The sequence below is a fragment of the Gekko japonicus genome, unplaced genomic scaffold, assembly GCF_001447785.1.
Source record: "Gekko japonicus isolate JY-2015 unplaced genomic scaffold, Gekko_japonicus_V1.1 scaffold1705, whole genome shotgun sequence".
Classification (NCBI taxonomy): domain Eukaryota; kingdom Metazoa; phylum Chordata; class Lepidosauria; order Squamata; family Gekkonidae; genus Gekko; species Gekko japonicus.
In genome coordinates this window covers 348,993-370,331 of record NW_015161450.1, presented here as the reverse complement: position 1 = coordinate 370,331, position 21,339 = coordinate 348,993, and the positions used below count along the sequence as shown (strand labels likewise).

At 46.4% G+C, this 21,339-nt stretch overlaps 1 protein-coding gene across 1 annotated transcript in view; it reads left to right on the top strand.

Annotated features, from left to right (window-relative positions):
- The first annotated feature begins 8,347 nt into the window (after positions 1-8,347).
- Positions 8,348-21,339, top strand: part of SERPINE3 (serpin peptidase inhibitor, clade E (nexin, plasminogen activator inhibitor type 1), member 3) — a 19,822-nt gene continuing 6,830 nt past the window's right edge. Inside the window, exons 1-6 of the mRNA XM_015429052.1 lie at positions 8,348-8,388; positions 9,970-10,268; positions 13,180-13,404; positions 15,753-15,950; positions 18,656-18,854; positions 19,880-19,980. Coding sequence (XP_015284538.1) covers positions 8,348-8,388; positions 9,970-10,268; positions 13,180-13,404; positions 15,753-15,950; positions 18,656-18,854; positions 19,880-19,980 — 1,063 coding nt within the window. The remainder of the gene's footprint in view (positions 8,389-9,969; positions 10,269-13,179; positions 13,405-15,752; positions 15,951-18,655; positions 18,855-19,879; positions 19,981-21,339) is intronic.

Sequence of the window (21,339 nt, the reverse complement as noted above, 5' to 3'; positions counted from 1 at the left end):
TTATTTATGTGCTTCGTATTTTTTCTGTTCTGTGCATCCTTGTGGATGCTGAAGATATCTGTACTCAGTAATAGCCTGAAGATTCATTGCTATGAAGTAATAGCAACCAACCAGAAGTGAATGAGGATTTATATGAAAACCTCCATGCTTTGTTTATATAAGGAGTTTATTTTAAATGTTAAAGTGCATTGGTTGTATTGCCTCTTTTATGTCTGTGTTTAAGTACATGTGTAGTAACAGCAGTTACATATTCTTAATAACCATAGGTGGGAGTTCCGCTGTCAAAACCGACTGAACCTGCCCACTCTCCCTGCAGATATTAGAACCTTAGTGGGTTACACAGTCATCTCAACTGGAATTTCAGATGTTTTACGTAATAAAATACTACTTCTGCCTCACCCTTATTTTCTGTCTGTTAGTTTCTTTTTTAATGCTGACAACTTAATAACCACTTTTGCCCTCAACTTACTAGTATCTGATCGAGCTAGATAATAAGTAGCCTAGTCTTCTGATCAAGCAGGGGACACATGGGACAAAGGCTACTCCAAGGGTCTGACAAAGGGCTACACTCCATTCTATCTCTGCTCTTCCAGGATTGTGAATTTGCAGGAGATCACGGAGGTGACTGGTTAACAGGGGAGTTGGAGGGAAAACTTACACCAGTAGAGGAGTAGAGGGTGGTGCCTGGGAAGAAGGGATAAAAGGCCTCATTCAAAGTGGGAGGTGGTTCACTCCTAGGGACCAGAGCTTAGGAGAGGCTGCAACAGACAGAGGGATCCCTCATCCAGAAGGAGTGGGTCAGCTTGAAGCCAGTCAGCAAGAGACAGCTAGGAACAGTCTAGATAGACGTGTTAAGATGTTTTGTTTTGTTTGTTCACCTACCTTTACTGTTCTCATTATTCTACCAATTGCTGGAAAACCAGTTATTACTAGATCTCTTTAATAAAAATTGTTTATTATTCTGACTGGTCCTCACGGCTCATTCAGTCACAAATAAAGTGAAACCTACTGGGAAAAAGTGGACCTAAGGGGTCGGGTGGGTGCTCTGGGCCCTCCAAAGGAGATCTGTACTAGAGTGGTGGCCGCCTACAGAGAACTTCCCTGGTCCCCTGCTACATTAGGTGCCATGCTTCCCAGTGGGGGTACTGGGATGCTAAAATGGGCCCTGTCCCATATATACCCACTGCCCCCCAGCAGAGGAGGAGAGGGAAGGAGGAAGAAGGCTTGCCCCCTGACAGAGGGATGGAAGGTGTAGGCTTGCTAAGGGCTGCTCACTGGGGCCGAGTGTCATGGCCCATAGGCAGATTGTGACGCAGGGTGAGTGGTTAGCCAAAGAGGTCAGAGGCCAGTCCAAGGGTTGAGTACCAGTGCAGGATATTTATACAAACAGATTCAGAGGCAGTCCAAAGGCAGTCAAGCAGTCCAAGGATCAGTCATGGGTGAGGTATTGCAAATCCAAGGTTCATAGTCAGAGGCAGTCCAAGAGGTGACAATAGCAAAGCAGGGTCTGGTTCAAGAGCTATCAGGTTGCCCCCTGACAGAGGGATGGAAGGTGTAAGCCTCCTAAGGGCTGCTCACTGGGGCCGAGTGTGACGCAGGGTGAGTGGTTAGCCAAAGAGTGTGGTCAGAGGCCAGTCCAAGGGTTGAGTACCAGTGCAGGATTTTGATACAAACAGATTCAGAGGCAGTCCAAAGGCAGAGTCAAGCAGTCCAAGGATCAGTCATGGGTGAGGTATTGCAAATCCAAGGTTCATAGTCAGAGGCAGTCCAAGAGGTGACAATAGCAAAGCAGGGTCTGGTTCAAGAGCTATGCAAGGTCGAGTCAGGAGGAGTGGTCACTGGGTCGGAGGTGGGAAAGGAGACCCCCAAGAAGAGCGTGAAGGGGTCTGAAAGAGAGAGCTGTTGGAAACTGACAATTTAGTCTTGATCAAACCTTCCTCCTGGAGAGAAGGTGATTGTCAGCTGCTTTCAATATCTTGCCTAGTGCTCTATCCTCCCACAATTGAACACACCTTTCTGATGAGGAAGAAGAAAGAAGGCTCCCTGCGCTGGTAATACAAGTATGAGGCAAAGCACCCCGATTCCTCTCAAGGGTTAACATTAATAGTAATGGGCTTATTCCATTTCGCAGGTGTTGCTAATGGGGTTTCTCTGCCTACATAGTTCTTATCATCTTCAAGGCCAGAGCAGAATAGGAGTGGGTAATCAGGAGGGATGAGGTAATTTTCTAGAAAGTTCCAGCAAGAATGTGTCCTGATTGGATGTCATCATCTTTGGCTACTTTGCCAAAAAAAAAAACTATAATTGAGCTAAGAGCCTGGAGAAAGGAAGCTAGCTTAGATACTGATAGACTAAAGGGCTGGACTATGGTATGCTCAGAGGTCATTTCGGGGGGGATCGCGGGGGAACGCAGTTCCCCCAGGTGAGGTGCAGGGGGCGGGGCACATGATGAAGCCCCGCCCCCTGCTTCCAGCCGCCCCGCTTCCAGCCCTCATTCAGCCAGGAGGAGGCAGGAGAAGAGGGAGGGTAAGTTGCTTCCTCCCTGCCTCTCCCCACCCCTACCTGCCTGGGGCCAGGGAGGGCCTTGGCGGGGCTTCCTCGCACTCCCACTGGCCTTGCAGGTCCACTGCCGGGCCCCTGATGTCAGGGGGTGTGGCATATGCTAATGAGTTATGCTAATGAGTTCCCCTAGCTCTTTTTCTACGAAATGACCCCTGGGTATGCTCATATTACAATAGTGTCAGTGTCTAGGATCAAGCTAAGTCAGAGTCCAAAGTCAGAGTTAAGATTCAGTCCAGAAGAACAGATACCAGAGAGCAGACTCCAGTTCAGAGCATGGTCCAGAAAGCAAGGTCTAGCAGTTCAAAGTCATTCACAAGGGCAGGGAGAGAAGAAGGCCAAGGTCAGAGAAGGAAAGCAGAATCCAGAGTTGTGGTTGCAGATTCAGGCAGTTGGTGACTTGTTGCTTCCACTTTGAGCAGTCTCCCTTGACTGGCATTTATAGGCATCTCCGCTGGCAGGTATTACTTGCAGCCAGCTGCTTTGGAGTAACCCTGCAGCTACTCATCATTAGCAAATAGCTGTCATCAGGCCAGGAGATGTGCACTTTGTCTTCACTCCTGGAGCTCCATTCTAAGCCTTCATCTCCAGTACTCAAAGGGTGTGGGTGAAACTGGAGGGCTGGTAATGACCACCTGGGTCTCATCTGTTGGAACAGGGCTGGAAGGTGCTGGTGGCTGTGCATCCACTGTCAGCTGTGAGTTCTGACAAGCCTGGAGCTCATCTTCTTGCTTGCTGGTTTCTGCTGGTTCAGAGCTGATTTCCTGAGGCTCTCCTTCTGAGAAGTCCTTACAGTTGCTGAGTCCTGGCTGACTAATAGACAGCAATGCAGAGAACACATAGGCTATGGCCTTTGACTCTTGAACTTAAAGTCTGTGCCATCTAATGCAGGTCTCAGAAGCATACTAGATAGTTAAACTAGTTTTCTTGTTTTTATTGCATGATTTTAGAGTGTTGTGTTGCCTGTAGATTGAACATGTTGTTCTGAAAAAGTTTGTCTTCTTGTGTACATCAGCCTTGGGAACCCATGGGGTTCAGCCTTTTACCCCTTGATAACATCTTGTGCCACAATGATGATGCTGCACAAGTCCATGATAACCCATGTTCTGTGACCATGTCAAGAATGACAGCAAGGGGATTAGGTTGTAGATCCAATTGGGCAGGGAAGATGGACGTGATGGAGAGTAGGAATGGTCTGAGCAAGCCCTGGAATGCCTGTTTACAGTTGCCACTCTGATTTGGCCATTGTTATTCGGGGTGGACTGTCCATTTCACTTATCGGTGGTGGGCCACTTTTATAGAAGGCCACCAGTGGCCAGGAGTGAGCCCCAGTAGCTCTACCGGTGCTGCAGGAGCTTCATGGCTTGGACCCTTTGGTGGCAACGATGATCAGTGCAACTCACCAGTTCCCTCTTCTTGCACTCCTGCTGGTTGGCAGCAGTGGAGGAGGATGCTCACCTGTTGTCAATACAGATGTCCAGGTCTGAACTGATTGGCTCTTGCCATGCTGGCTCAAAGAGCTTGGCCTTCTCCAGTGTACCCCTGGTGGGATTACAATGCCTCAGACAGGGGAACTCTGATTGTGAACCTATTAACAGAAGAAGAAAAAGTGAACACGAGACCTTTGCCTTGTACAACACATGCATTATTGATGGTATCCAGGGCTATTTTGGAGCAGGAACGCACAGGAATGGAGTTCCGGCTGGCTTCAGAGTTGGCCACGCCCACTACAGCTAAAACCTCTGCGTGCGTGGCTACAGAGGGAAGGCCTGGAGAGCGACCCCCAGCGACTCCGAAGCGGGCGGGCCGGGGGGGGGACTGGAAGGATTGGGGAGGCATTTAAGGGCCGGCTTGCCAGGCATCCCACAGCCGTGGGGCACCTGGGCAAGTCAAGGGAAGACATGGGGTGTGGCCTAATATGCTAATGAACTGTGCTGTTGGGGGTGTGGCCTAATATGCTAATGAGTTTCTGCTGTTGGGTGTGACCTATTATGCTAATGAGTTCCTGCTGGGCTTTTTCTACAAAAAGAGCCCTGAATTTACCTGCAGACTTATTTGTACTGAGGAATGTGTGAGGCCCTCAGAGGTCCTATCATGGGGATGTGAGTTATGCCTGTCATTGTGGGTGAATGGGCTGTGAAGTTAGTCTCCGGTATGGGATCTTCTTGTATCTGGATCCTTCTAATGGAAAACAGCAATTTTATTACTGTTGGTACCAGTCCACGTCAGTTGAGATTGAGTTGCGGTAAAAATATTGTCTGTCCAAGAATTGTGCTTAAGTCTATTAGCCTGTGAAGCAAAGTTTCTAGTCACTCTTTTACACCTGTCTGGGGGAGGAGGCTTTTTCTACCTTAGCGGATTGGAATATTGGAGGTATTTCAGCCCAAAGAAAGGGACGTGGCTTCAGCTTAAGTAAGTCCACAGTGTAGAGAGGCTTCATCACAAGTTCTCAGCTGCAAGCACACCAGCAGGGAAACATGTGATTTGGGCTTTAGAGAAGCTCAGTGCAGAATTATGAATAGGGATGCCAGCTCTGGGTTCGGAAATACCTGGAGATTTGGGGGGTGGAGCCTGGGGAGGGTGGGGGAGGGGCTTCAACAGGGTATAATCCAAGACTGTTATATTGCATAAATATTTTGAGGTTTTATAAGTAAACATATTTCCTGTGCTGGAATGAATCCCCTTGGTTTTTATAAGAATGTACTTTTATGACTATTGGTCTTTGCAAATAATATTCATTCATTCATTCATTCAATACATTCCACCTTCTGAAGCAGACATTTTCTCCAGGGTAACTGATCTTTGTCGTCTGGAGGCCAGTTGTAATTTCAGGAGATCTCCAGCCACCACAACCTTTAGCCAGATTATTTGTGATGGGCCCTGATGCGTTAAAGTGCCTCTGCATGATGCCGTTTCATGATGACGCTAGTTCCATTCTGTAGATGGCTATTCATATCAATTGTACATTGAAGAAATGGACTGCAAACAGGGTAAAAGCTGAGAAGGGGAACTGGCCCCATTTCCTAAAGGCGTTAATTCTCATCTCACAATGCTTTTCTGTAATACCCCTACAAAAAAGGAAGTCTGAGGAAGTCACAGAAGGGATGCCCTGTTTCTCACTGCAGCCCCTTCAATGGCCATGGTCTATGTGTGTGGGGAGTGGAACGGGTTACCTTGCAAGCCATACAGTGGCGATGTTTCTGTGAAGTTCCTGGGTGAAGGTCGCAGGAAAACCATTTTTGATTGGATGAACAGCCATTGTGCAATTGCTGTAAGATGTCAGGGTGGTTCTCTTCATTATACTTTCACCTCTGTTATCGTGGGGCCAGCTTGCTGCGCAGCAAGGACAGGAGCCCGATTAGCTTTGGCCAGTGCAAGGGGAAGCAAGGGGAACGGCCTAAGTTAGCATGGTGGTGGAGGAAAGTGTCTTCAAGTCACAACCGATATATGATGATCCCATAGGATTTTCAAGGCAAGAGACAAACAGAGGGTGGTTTGCCCTTGCCTGCCTCTGCGTGGCAACCCTGGGCTTCCTTGGTGACCTCCCATCCAAGGACTAAGCAGGGCTGACCCTGCTTAGCTTCCAAGCTCTGATGAGACTGGGCTACCCTGAGCCATCCAGGTCACGATAAGTTGGCGTGAGTTCAGTGAAGAAATACTTTTTTGCAGGGGTCGTTTCGTAGAAAAAGAGCTAGGGGGACTCATTAGCATAACTCATTAGCATATGCCACACCCCCTGACATCACCGGAAGTGTGTCATAAGGCCACACACCCTGCCCCCAACAGTCCTCGCCGCTGCCGGCCTTGCAGCTCCACTGCCGAGCCCCATGAGGGGCCCTGCGGTGGACCTGCAAGGCCAGCGGGAGTGCAAGGTAGCCCCATGAAGGCCCTCCCTGGCCCCAGGCAGGCAGGGGTGGGGAGAGGCAGGGAGGAAGCAACTTACCCTCCTTCTTCTCCTGCCTCCTCCTGGCTGAATGAGAGCCGGAAGCGGGGTGGCCGGAAGCAGGGGGCGGGGCTTCGTCATGTGCCCCGCCCACCCGTACCTCACCCGGGGGAACTGCGATCCCCCGCGATCCCCCCCGAAATGACTTCTGCTTTTTTGTCTTTCTTTACCTGGTATTAAGAGTTATCCTGTTTCTGTAGGACTACTATGTCTGCACTACTTTCAAATGTGCTTTATCTTAGGCACATGGCGTGTACTGCCCGATGCAGATCATGACTATATGTGCGAAGAAGGGACTTCAGCTCCCCCTCACACCCTTTACTTGACCTGAAAAAGTCACAAGGGGCACCGTTTGGGCCTGTCGGGGAAAACCCATGTCCTTACATGTTCATGTGATGTTGTTGTTCAGTCGCACAGTTGTGTCCGACTCTTCTCGACCCCATGGACCAGATCACGCCAGGCCTTCCTGTCTTCCGCAGTCCTCTGAAGTTTGCTCAATTTCATGCTCGTTGCATCTTCATGTGATATGTGGGTGTATATATCGGTTTCCCCAGTGGGCCAAACAGTAGACCTCCCAGGACCATCGCAGATCAGGCAAACAGCACTGGGAGGAAGGCTGAAGCCCCTCCTCAATATGTCACAGTCAATCTGAATTAAGATGAGCACGCACAGGAATTTAAGAGAACCTATAAGTCACATGTGCTGCTCTACAGGACCCCAGACCCAACCTCTGTACCCTGTAATGACTGAAAAGACCCAAAGTCACACAGGAACACACATGAAGGTGCCTTATACGGAATCAGACCCGTAGTCCATGAAGTCAGGATTGTCTGTTTAATCTGGCCATGGCTCTCCAGTGTCTCAGACAAAAGTCTTGCACATCATCTGCTACCTGATCCTTTCCACTGGAAATGCCAGAGATGGAACCTGGGACCTTCTGCATGCCAAGCTGATGCTCTACCACGGAGCCACGGCCCCTCCCCATCACACCTGTAAGGGAATTCCTTCCACATTTGTCCTGCTTGACAATCCATTGGGTATCTCAGTTTAAAACATATCTTTATCATATCAGCATCAACCAACAAGCTTCTGGATGAAGTTGACAAGATCCCCCTAGTAACTAAAAGGGTGTGTGTGTGTGGAGAAGATGTGGTAGTTGGACCCTTTCATGCAGCTAGCCCCTCTGGGTGTTTGCTTTGATGCCACCTAGTCTATCCCGTGAAGACATTTGACAAGGTATCTTAGCACCTATCTGACATGAATCCCCATCCATTTCTTCTCTTTAAAAAAATGATTAGCCGGAAGTGAAGACCAGTAATGGTCATTCAGGAGGATAATCTATTTCCCAGTGTTCCCTAATACATAGACTAAAAACGGGAATTGGGGTGAGGATCCCTGGGGCTAATCCGGTCCGTGGTAGCCGGAGATAAACATGTCAAATAAACTCCGTGCCTGGTCTGCTTGGGCACAGCATTCTCCCTCCACTTGTGAACAAGAAATCTCAGGAATGTGTTAAAAAGAGGGGGAGGGAATAGATACCAGCAGGTGATCCTTTCTATTAGTAGCAGCAGGTCACACGCCTCCTTGAACCGTACCTGCTGGCTCTTTCCTCCATCAGTACCTTCTTGTTCTTTGCCTGGGATTTGCCGGCTAACGCGGTGTGCCTCTTTGCCTGGCTCCATATACAGCCCGACAGGAATTTGGACAGAGTGGTACGGACATCGCCGACAGAGACCATGATCCTTGACTATCCCTTTCAGTGCGGTCTTATGACTAAGACCCCACTCCGCTACATATTAAAGAAGGGGAGAGACCTGGATCTGAACATAGGACGAGCTGCTGGACATGACCGAAGGGCAGCAGAAAACAGCCCCGCTCAGCTTACGGTGAGTAAAATTGTAGGAGCTCAGTGGCTCTCTAGAGCAAAAGGCAGAAGGGGCATTGAAGTGTGTGGACAGTTCTGAAGTGCATGTTTCTCGATGCGTGCCTTTGCACTGCACAGAAAGAACCGCTGGAGCCTTTTAAATCTCAGTGTGTGTAGGTTTTGTTATTCTAAAAAATTGCAAAAAAATATTTTAACCTCCTGTTACTGTGCATAGGCTTGGCAATTTTATTGCAAAGCATTTCAAAAGAGCAAGCTGACATTAGTCTGTGAATAATGCAGCCCATTCCTGAATTGTGTGATGCAATGAGTAACTAAGAAAATGAGAAGAAATCCGAAATGGACTTACTTGGGAAAAAGTCTCACTGAGTTTCATAGGTATTACTTGGGTAAGCATGCATAAAATCAGGCTGTTGGTTACTAACTAGATCTAATGGGTTACTTACATAATATTTATCAAATTAGTTTGGATACATCTTTGTTTCTTTCTCTCTCTAGATTTGAAGTCCATTTTCATAGAGTTTTGCATCTGTTGTGTCCCATATTATGTGTTCAAAGAACAGATCCCTGAGACTGAGAAATAATTTGCACAAATAGCCGTCCTTCCTTTCATAGTGCTTGTTATTTTATATTCCATCCTACACTGTCCAAGAAGCTCAGGCCGGCATGTATGATTCCCCTCCCCATTTTATCTTTGGGTGATTCTGCATCTGGCATTTGTTCCACATCTTCTCAACACTCAGGAAAAGGTGCAACTCAAAACCACATTCAGATACCAGCCAATGCTGTACTAACTGCAAAGTCACCCCTGAACAGCCATAAAACGGCCATAAATTTATGCAGAAGGTACCATAAGAACCCGATGATCAAAGAAAGTGAAAGCGGCATGCACTGTAGAGGGTACCCATAAAACCTGATGATCAAAGAAAGTGAAAGCAGCATGCAAGGCAGAGGGGAATTTCTGTTCCAACGTGGGTTTCATAAAACAAGAGAGGGAAAAGTCAGTGCAGAATCGCCCTTTGTAACAACCCTGTAAAATAGTTTAGGATGAGAGAAGAGTGATTAGTGGAGGATGAGAGAGAGTGATTAGCGGAGGGTCACTAAGTGAGCTTCTTGGCAGGGTGGTGATTTGAACCCGGGTCTCCCCAAGCCCAGACTATCATTCTAACAACTATAACACACTGCTGACAATTAGTGATCTGTGTCAAAGAGATTTGTAGATTTTGAGATTTTGCTGACTCTTCCATTACGCCCCAAAGTGAACGCCTTGCAGTATATACTCTTACTGTTCTATAGAATGCGTAAAATGGCATTGTTCCAGAGGTTATTTTTTACAGGGAACAGTGTTGTGGTTATAATGTCTATGGGAAAAAAGAGGCAATTTTAATTTTGTAATGCACCTTGAGTCTCAGTGAGAAAGTGGGCTACAAAGGAAGTAAATGAATCAGTAAAATACTGTCTGACCAACTGAATGGTCTAAGAAGCTTTACTTACGTCTGACACACAAGTTGGACGCAGGAGACTTTTTGCTATTGCACATTCTCCATTTTGTCAGTAACACGAATTTCCCCATTGCCGGCTGCAGGTGTGACACCTTTTGGCAACACCAGCACTCTGCCTTCATGCAGTCCGTTTCCATCACTACCTTCCTCTTGCTGTTTTGTTACTCAAATGCTGGAAGCTGTGAGCACGATGAGAACCCAAAGCACCTGAAAGCGGAGTTTGCCTTCACCCTATACCAGCACTTAGCAGCGCTGGAGAACAAAACTGACCTCCTCGTTTCCCCCGCAAGCATCTCACTTGCCTTGGGACTTCTTCAGCTTGGAGCCAAAGGGAACACGTCTGCACAACTGGAGCACGCTCTGGGATACAGCGACCCTCATGGTAACGTCCCAGCTGTGAAAACAAATGTCATACACTTCTTACTAGGACCAACCAAAACATCCCCAAACGGCCTTCGAGCTTCCGAGTTCTCCAGAACATTTCTTCATCGGGCTGGATGCTTTCTTATTTATGCTCCACTTTTATCTCCAGCAGGGATCCAAAACAGCTTACAGCTTTATTCTCTCCCCCCCCGCCGCCATTTCCCCTCACAACAACAGCATTGTGAGCAATGTTCCCTCTAAGCTGTGGAGTCTTGTGAGCAAAAATTCTACTTTGTGAGCTACTGGCATTAAAGTTGTGAGCGAGCACTTTGGCTACTGCATAAGTTAGTTTGCTCTGGAGACATCCTTCCTGAGCCAGGACAAAAATGTGTGAACCCGAGGCTAAAAAACTGAGCTAGCTCACACTAACTCAGCTTAGAGGGAACACTGATTGTGAGGTCATTTAGCCTGAGAGAGTGAGTGAGTGAGTAGCCCAGGATCACTCAGCAATCTTACATGGCTGAGGGGGGATTTGAACCTAAGGGTCTCATTACACATTACACATGGTTCCTGTCAACTCCATTCTCTTTTCTGGTCCTGTTCCGCACTGTCATTTTTGTTGTTTGTCCCTATTGCTTTGGGTCCCCTTCCCCCTTTTCCACATGTGTTTTGCTCCCTCTGGGACTACTAGAGAGAGCAAAACACATTGGGGGGGGGGAACCCCTGAAGCAATTAGGGACAAATGAGCAACAAAAATGACAATGCAGAAGTAAGCTAAGGCCCCTGCCACACGGCAGGGGGAAAGCCTCTAAAGGCGCAGCTTTTAAAAGCCGCGCCAACGTTGAGACACCGCGGCGGGATCCCACGGATCCCCTGGCCGCGGTGCCTTTTCTCCCTGGCACGATCAAACGCCGGGGAGAAAACACGGCCCTGACCGGGAGCCGGCCGAACTGCGCATGTCGGAGCATGCGCAGTTCGGCTACGGGCCGGGGTTGTGCCGGCGCAAGGACGCGCCGGCGATCAAACGCCCAGCTTGCCGCGCCGCTTCCCCTTGAACCACCAAGGTAGGTGGTTGCAAGTTGAGGCGGATTTTCGCGGGGAAGGGCCAGTTCGGGGACGGCAGCACGACGCTTCCCAGATGTTGTGGTGTGATCGCGCCGGTTTGATCCGCCCCCGAACTGTCCCGCTCCCGGCCCAAATCGCCTAGTGTGAACGGGACCTAAGATAGGCTGAAAGAACAGAGGAGTCACATCATAAAGAGGCTGACAAGAGCTGGGAGGCAACGCTCCCTCTAAGCTGTGGAGTCTTGTGAGCAAAAATCCAACTTTGTGAGCTACTGGCATTAAAGTTGTGAGTGAGTGATTTGGCTACTATATAAGTCAGTTTGCTCTGGAGCCATCCTTCCTGAGCGAAGACAAAAGTGTGTGAGCCGGAGGCTAAAAAACTGTGAGCTAGCTCACATTCACTCAGCTTAGAGGGAACACCGGCTCCAACTGATGAGGAAATTGCTTGCAGAATTGGAGCCAGACCACTAATACATCTGTAGCCACTTGGGCTGCTCCGCAGAGTCAGGATGGCAGCAGGGTACTTCCGATGGTTCAGCTGGAATAATCATGGCCAGACCGGAAGTGGTGCACCACCAGGGGGGCAGTGCCTGGCCCGGCTGGTGGGGTACTCAGAGATTGGCAACACGCTGGCAGGTGGGAGTTGGGTGCAACAGCCAGGAAGTCTGAGAGCGGCTTGGGAACCCAAGCCCAGCATCGGGGCAGGGGACTCAACCTGAGTCTCATCAAGGGCATAACATCAAAAGACTAATACTTTTATGTTTTTAGCATCAAATGTAGAGACAGGGAGATAAACAGAAATCACATACAGATATTTAAAGTACTGTTCTTTGTATGGAAGATGATATTTTAGTCCCAAAAGTAAGACCCTGGTAGGTGTAGTAACAAGTCCTCTCCATGTCTCTAATTGCCATACAAACCACTTTTGACATGTGTTTGCAACCGTATTGCAGCTGCCTGCTTCAGTGGCAACTCCTCTGTAAAAAAGTGTAAACAGGCCCAATTCTGATTGGGACGGCAGCAGGGGGGAGGGGTTCCTGCCTCGTGCCTCCTCCCATGCAGCTGAAATGACCCGGGAGTGGTGGGGACAGGCCTTTTTTGCCTCATCAGGAGGCTGCAAGTGTTCAGTGCACGTGCAGCCTGCAGATATAACACACATATCCCCGTTGTTTCAGCTGCCAAAAACAGCACAGGGGGGAGGCAGGAGCCCCTCCCTTCTCCCTGAACCACATCACAATCAGAACCGGGCCTGTTTCTTCTTTTTATACAAGAGCTGGGTATATGTCTGGCTGCATATACAGTATGGGCTGCAAGTCCTTGTGGTGAACTCCTTCTGGTGAACTGGATAGCCCAGGCAAGCCCGATCTTGGAAGTTAAGCAGGGTCAACTCTGGCAAATATTTGGAAGGGTGACCACCAAGGAATATCAGGGCTAGAACTCAGAGGCAGGCGATATCAAGCCACCTCTCTGAAAAATGTCCAAGCCCCCAGTAGGGGTCACCAGAAGTCAACCATGACTTCCAGGCAAGCGCACAAAAATACTGTCTTGCTTGACTCTTAGAAAGCTACATTCTGGAATTAATATTACTACAGCATTTTTAAGGAGTTCCCCCCCCCCCCGAAAAAAAACATATTTTTAATATAAGCAATGCGTGTTTGCTTTTAGACACATTGACATTAAATTAAGGATGTGAAACTCAACAAGTTAGGGGGGAAATGGCTAGAAAGGTTACAGCAGGTAAGTGATGGGGGAAATATGATTTTCCCTTTATTCATCCTCTGAAATGAATGCTGGCATTGCATTTAGCATTATATCTTCTCTCTTCTGGAAGAGAGCAATTGTCACAGGGGTGTTTTTTGCTCACAGCGGATCGAGGCGTGCCCACGCTATATAAAGAGGGGAGCAACTCAAGCCGAGAGACCGTAGTCCAGCTGTCCTGTGTCCTCTTTATTCAAACTGGAATGTGTCTTTCACCTCAGTTCGTTCGATATGCTGCACTTTGGGCAAATGACACAGTGCGACACACTAACTTCAGCGAGCCTAACAGGACTGCAGCTCAGATAAATGAGTGGATTGCTGCAAACACTGGAGGTAAAGTATCTAGAATCCCACCCCCACCTTCTAATGTGCAGCTTTTCAATGCACGGGTGTTGTGAGTTCCAAGTCAAGCAAATCACTGGACACCCAAATTTTGGTACCCACAGTAAAACAAGACAGTACAGGGATCCTCTGTAGGAGAGGGTCATGCCCTCTAAGGGTGGACTGGCCATTTAACTTACTAGGACAGTGACTTGTGGGCCATTGCCCTGAAGGGCTGCTGGCAGCCAGGAACAAGTAGACCCAAGCCCCAGTAATTCCACCTCTACTGCAAGAGATGCTGGGTTCAGATCCTTCAAGTGGCAAAAATGACTGAATGTCATTCACTGGTGGCCTCCCATAGGAGACAATGAGTGAGCTAAAGACTGTCGCAGGGACTGCTGGAAGGGTCTGAACTGAGTGGCCCCCGTAATGCTGGCTTGCAGCACCTCAGGGGCCACTCAGCTGGTCTTGTTCCTGGACCATTAAAACTTCTCAGTCTGCCCCTGCCACCTTCGTTGCTACTTCTCCTGTCCTTTGCATTGCAGCTTGTTGAAGTCAACAGGTAAAGATAGACAATGGACAAAGCTTAGGAAAGACGAGAGTATCCCCCTTATTTTTATTTATTTATTATTTCAAATTTCTATCCCGCCCTCCCCACGAACGGGCTCAGGGCGGCTCACAATTAAATATATAAAATATAAAACATAAAAACACGATAAAACAACCATATAATACAATTAAAGTTCTCAGTAATACTAGTCCTTCGGACAGATTTAAGATGGCGTACTGTGGATATAACCCGATTCGGTGATGATCATGATACTATGGCTCGATCTTCATATAGGGCCTATCACTACCCCTGATGTTGCTAATGGTAATAGTTGGTGGTAGTGGTGGGCGGCTCCTAATTAAAAGCCTGGCAGAAGAGCTCCGTCTTGCAGGCCCTGCGGAACTGTACCAGATCCCGCAGGGTCCTGATCTCCTCCGGGTGCTCATTCCACCAGGTTGGAGCCGCCACCGAAAAGGCCCTGGCCCTGGTAGCAGCGAACCGAGCCTCCTTGGGGCCTAGAATCACTAGCCAATATTTGCCTGCCTGCCTGTCTATCTTGTACATTTTGAACAAATTATTCCTCCCAGGACCACAGTGTATATTGGTCTCAACTCCTTATTGTTATTCGTGCAGCAACCTTGATGGTTGAGAGTGTGACTCATGGGAGGGGGAATGTCACTTCCTCATTCCCTCTCACTGTTCCTCCTTGCCTCCCCCTGACAGTCCCTGCAGCCTCTCCACTTTTCTTCTCTTCCACTCACCAAACTAGTTCTCTTTGTTTCTCCCCCTGGCAGACTCTGGCCCCTCCCTCCTTTTCTTTTCTACACCCCTTCTCAGCATTTTCTCTTTCTTTCTTTCTTTCTTTCTTTCTTTCTTTCTTTCTTTCTTTCTTTCTTTCTTTCTTTCTTTCTTTCTTTCTTTCTTTCTTTCTTTCTTTTGCTCAACTCTCCAGCTTTACCTTCCTTTCCTCCTGTCTTTTACCTTTTTCATCTCTCCCTCCCTTCTCCAGACTACAAAGATCAGGTCACCTGGAGAAAATAGCTGCTTTGGAAGGTGGATTCATAAGAACATAAGAGACGCCAATGTTGGATCAGGCCAAAGGACCATTCAGTCCAACACTCTGTCACACAGTGGCCAGAAATACCAGTGCCATCAGGAGGTCCACCAGTGGGGCTAGGACATTAGAAGCCCCCCCAAGCACTAAGAAGACAGAGCATCACTTGCCCCAGAGTCCTTGTGGCTAATAGCCACTGATGGACCTCTGCTCCATATGCTTATCTAATTCCCTCTTGAAGCCGTCCATGCCTGTAGCCGCCACCACTTCCTGTGGCAGTGAATTCCATGTGTGAATCACTCTTTGGGTGAAGAAGTACTTTCTTTTATCCGTTCTAACCTGACAGCAGTTTCATGGAGTGCCCACGAGTTCTTGTATTGTGAGAAAGGGAGAAAAGTACCTCTTTCGCTACCTGCTCTTTCCCATGCATAATCTTATAAACCTCAATCATGTCACCCCTCAGTCGTCGTTTCTCCAAGCTAAAGAGCCCTAAGCGCCTTAACCTTTCCTCATAGGGAAAGTGTTCCAACCCTTTTATCATTCGAGTTGCCCTTTTCTGCACTTTTCCCAAAGCTATAGTACTCTGTGGGATTATACCCTGCTGTGGTTCCTCCCCTCCGCAAACCCTGCACTCCCTAGGCTCCACCACCAAGTCTCCAGAAATTTCCCAACCCAGAGTTGCCAACTCCAGATAAACGGGTTATATTCAGTTTTGCTTTGCCAGTACTTAATTACTGTACTCTCTGTCTTTTGTAGATGGAGAATCAAATTCCCTGCCCTTGGAAACCATTGATTCCCCTCTCAACCAGATAGCTTTGGTGAGCACCATGTACTTCAAAAGCACTTGGAAAAGGAAGTTCACCTTTACAGATACTCAGCCTTTGACTTTTACCACCACAGAGGGCTTCGCCCTGAAAGTGCCAACCATGTATCTCAGTGCCGAAGTAAATTACGGTAATTACGAATTGTGCTTACATCAAGTTGGATGCAATCACTCCATCCAAAGAACACCATCCATGTGGCACAATAAGTTCCACCAGACATGTTGGGTAGTAAAGGGACAGACACACCCACCCACACCTCCCCAAACATGCATGGATGACAGTCCAGCTCTTTGACCAGGCCTCTGCACCAACAAGGCAAAGCCTTCAGTTGCACCAGGGCTATTTTTGAGCAGGAACGCACAGGAACGGAGTTCCGGCTGGCTCCCAAGTTGGCCACGCCCAGCAGGAACTCATTAGCATAATAGGTCACACCCAACAACAGAAACTCATTAGGATTGGCTACATTATGGGTGTGTGGCCTAACATGCAAAGGGGTTCCTGCTACAAAAAAAGGCCCTGGGTTTTGACAACAAGCAAGGTAAACAGAATAAGAAGCAAAAGGTGGGTGTGGCTGGATGACCACACTTCTGGTAACATGGGGGTATAGCCTAATATGTTAATGAGCTGTACTGTCAGGGGTGTGGTCCAATATGCTAATGAGTTCCTGCTGTTGGGTGTGGCCTATTATGCTAATGAGTTCCTGCTGGGCTTTTTCTACAAAAAGAGCCCTGAGTTGCACTATAATGGAATTGTAATGAAACCAGAACATTAAAAAATATTGAGGCTGCTTGAAAGCAAAAGACTTTTAAAATAATGTCTAGGGAATGATGATGTCCATGCCTTAGTTGAGGATGATTGATGTCCTCAAAGTGGGATATACAATAAAAGCCAAGCCAAATATAAAATGTTAAAAGGTCGAAAGAAACAATATATATAGGAGACATTTAAAGACGAACATAGCAGCTGCTGGAAGACTCAAAGGATGGTGAAAGAGAGTGCCTGGTACTAAAAGAATGTCTAGATATGGTAAGCATGTCAGAAAACGGATAACAAAGTTTGAGTCCAGTAGCATCTTTAAGACCAACAAAGTTTTATTCAAGGTATAAGCTTTTGTGTGCATGCATGCACACTTCTATGTGCATGTCTTAAAGGTGCCACTGGACTCAAACTTTGTTCTGCTGCTTCAGACCGACACAGCTGCCCCCCTGAATCTGTTTTCAAAGAAAACTGATAAAACAGGGAAAATCCATACAGTACTTTATCAATGGATATAAAAATCGATAGCAAAACCAATGGAAGTTGAAGGGTTAAGCTCTCCTTTTCCTGTGTGCTGGGGGGCTGAGATCTCTCATGAGCGTCATTTATAAAGCTGGCAGTTCTAATAGTTCAGTGTTTCAAACTTTCTATGTTTTACATGGTTTTTAATCTGCTACCCACCTTGGATCCCAGTTGTCTGGGAGAAAGGCAGGCATATCCATCAACGAACAGACAAATAATTACAGCAGTTAACATGAATGCCAATGAAAGTACTAACTTAAAAGTCGACAATTAATAGGTTTATTATTTCAGACTAAGTCTGAGTCGAAAGAAAACAGCTTTCAGTGGACATTTTCACCCACTGTGAACATAGCTCCTTCTTCGGTGGTGTGAGAGGGCAGAGGCAAAGATGTTCATGGAATGGCAGCCCGTTCCAGCACTCATTTAGAATGAAAGAAAAGGATTGTCCTCATTTTGAATTGGTTTCATAACATTTACATAGCCAAATCTGATTGGGTGTGTAGAGAGATGTGATAGCCTGCTGCAATGCTCCCTCTAAGCTGTGGAGTCTGGTGAGCCAAAATTCTACTTTGTGAGCTAATGGCATTAAAGTTGTGAGCAAGCGATCTGGCTGCTCTGTGAATTAGTTTGCTCTGGAGCCCTCCTTCCTGAGCTAAGACAAAAATGTGTGAGCCGGAGCCTAAAAAGCTGAGCTAGCTCACACTAACTCAGCTTAGAGGGAACACTGGCCTGCTGGCAGTTGGTTGGGATCATGTTGTCTGCAAGATTTCCGAAAAAGCAAAACTGGTGTCAATGCAGCCAAGAAGGGTTGCACACAGGGAGGTAAAAGTGCAAGAAAGGTAAATCTTCAGGGAATATTTTGGGCTCCCCAAAATCCCTCATATTGTCCTGAACATCTCATGCTGTTCTTTTTTCAAAGCAGAAAGGAAGCTGATTTCCAAGAACTAATTCCAACTAATTTATATTTCCCCCTAAATTTTATGGGCAGATTACATGTACACATTTACGATTAAAAAAAAATCTTGTAAGTATTACTGAAAAATCAAAGCCTAGGGTTTGTTTACGCATGTATGTTTAATGTAATTTTTACATGACCTGAAAAACCATCCATGTGAAAAAGTGCACATCATGTGGAAAAAAGTATAGCATCAGCGTGTGGGCTTACAATCTACAGTAACAAAGGATATGGCCAGTGTTCTTATGACACATTTATGCTGAATTCCTAAGATAAAAATCATAATGTGGGCATACACATTCTGAGCATATAATGTAAACAACAGTCTGTCATAAGTTACGGTTTTCATGGGAGATTCCTTTTGGTCCTCTCCTATGACCAAAGATGGTATCTACAGATTACTTCCGCTCACATGGGCTTTTGATCTGTATTCTTTTGATGAATTTTACTTATTTTACCATCCAAGGTATGACAAAATCCATGATCTGGAAGTATATTTTTCTGTACCTCCTTTAATAAAAACAAAACTTACTAGCTGTTTCAACATAGCTGCTCCTTTGCTTGAAGACTACTGAACACTCAGTTTGTTTTCTGAATATCAGGGGAGTTCCTGACAGACCATCTGGAATGGATCAGTGTGGTGGAATTGCCCTATTTGGGGGAGGATGTCAGCATGTTTGTGATACTTCCATCTGACAAGAGAACAACACTAGCCCAGACTGAGAGACACCTCACAGCCAAAATCTTCTCAGTGTGGTCCAACAGCTTGAGGAGAACAAAGATGGATATATTTCTCCCAAGGTAAATGATAACCATACATACATTTGTATGGCCCCTTCTGACTGAATAATTGTTTTGGAGGGAGGAATGAGAGGTTGCATGCCAAATGCTGGATGTTCGAGTCATGGCTGGACTGCTAGAGAGCAAAGGAAAAATGATAAAGGAAAAGTGTTTTCCTCTGAGATAGGATGAAAAAGGACACAGCCTCTGGCCACTGTAAGCCTTGCCCAAGGCCAATTCAACAGACTTGCAAGACTATAGGTTAGAAAAAGGTCTAGAAGTTTGAAAGTGGAAGTGTTAACAGATTCTGAGAACAGCATTGAAAATATACTGAGATCCCATAGAGAGCAATAGACAAACTGGTGCAAAAGTCACATGGCATACATGTTTCACCTTAACAGTAATGATAGGCTTACTGCCCTATGGAAATTCATGATCCAGATGTTCCATAGTTAATAGTGTGGTGAGTTTTGTGGGGAGATGGGTTGCTTGTTCTACAGCATATATATGTATTCTGTTGTAGATGTTCCAATAGGCCATGCTGGATGATATTTCATTTTGGTACTAACAGGATAGTAGATTGCCACAGTTTGCCATCATTGTTCATCCATGTGCTAAATATTGAGATATGATGGGTAATGTACAGTAATTCAGGCGTTTCCAAGTTGATGGCTGTGACAAAAAGCTGCCTTTTAAAACATATGAAAATCTCCCAGGATAAATTTCCCATTCAATAACCATCCCTAACAACATCATCCCAGTAGAGGATCTCTATCAGAATGACAACATGGGCAAGTGCAAACAAAAATTAAATAGACTATCTGGATATAACAGGCACACTGGTAATAAAAAATTAGGCCCCCCAGAACTGGCTCACCTCATGTTAACGATGCACACAAAATGCAAAGTGCACAGACAGTTTTCTCTAAACTTATAACATCACAGTTTTATCTGCACAAGCAGCAGGGTTACAGTAAAGAGTAAACCAAAACGGGGGAACTTGGTAAGTGGTACCTGTAAATTTCTACCCCCCCCCCTCTTTTCAGGTTCAGAATTCAAAACCACCTGGACCTAAAAATGGTTCTGCCTGCATTAGGAATTACAGATATGTTTGATCCAACTCTGGCAGATTTTACAGGTATTTCAGGTAAGCCTAATCCTTTGTCTAAGGTGCTTTATCAATCGATCAGGTCATTTTACGTTCGTTTTTATTATGTGCTAATGATTCCGTCTGATCTGGATGGCTGAGGTCTCAGATCTCAGAAGCTATGCAGGGGGTTCGTCCCAGTTAGTATTGGATGGGAGACCACCAAGGACGTCCAGGGTCGCTATGCAGAGGCAGGCGATGGTAAACCACCTCTGTTTGTCTCTTGCCTTGAAAATCCTATGGGGTCGCCATAATTCAGCTGTGACTTGATGGCCCTTTCCACCACCAGTGATTCAGTACAACAGACCTTTCTGTATAATTGGAGTTCTGGATCCAGAGGTTGAAGACCTGGGGAACTAAATGGAATTCTGGGGGGGGGAGGGATTATTCTGTTTCTCCCCACCCACATCCCCAAGGATTTTCCCCAGAGGTCATTTCAGGGGGGAACGTGGGGGATTGCAGTTCCCCCGGGTGAGGTGCGGAGGGCGGGGCACACGATGAAGCCTCGCCCCCTGTGGCCAGGGAGGGCCTTGGTGGGGCTTCCTTGCACTCCCGCGGCCAGGGGGTGTGGCATATGCTAATGAGTTATGCTAATGAGTTCCCCTAGCTCTTTTTCTACGAAATGACCTCTGATTTTACCCCATCCATTTTTCTAATGGAAAAGTTGAAACATTTGGAGAATGCTAAATAAACATTTCAGATTCCAATGGAATGCAAGAAGTGCTTTTAAAGACAAAGTTTTGCTCACTTGGAATATGTAGCATAAAAATATTTTTATAAATAATCCACAGTAATAATCCATAGTGCTAGAGAATGACAATGCCTTTGTATTACTGCTGACATTATACATCATATTTCCTAGGATCTGTTTCTTGTTTCAGTGTGACTAATTTTGTCCACAGTTACCATGCTATATATAATGTGTACTGCTGCTGCCCAAACTTTTGTTGGTTTATGAAGCAATTTGTTTTCTATTTCCAATTTTTATTCCTGCCTCTCAGATGACAGAAACTAAGATATATGCGCTAAGGTAGGATACGCTGCAGCAGTCTGCAGCTGTGTCTCAATACTGAGTATATTTGCAGTTTTGTTTGTAGAAAACAAAGATACCTATGCTTTATAACTTCATAAGTATGCCAAATCATACGATTTTATATGCTGAATTTCAAATTATGAATTCTTATGTTGGTAAAGCACTAAAATAAGTTTAGGTGTAATACAAAAAGTATTTCACATGTTTCAGTTTTTCCTAAAATATCCTGTTTTAAAAAATGAAAACCATTCTCTCCCCATGGCTTCAGAATTTCTGGAAATCTTGCACCTCTGTTGGGGACAAAATAATAGCAGATCTCTCATTCC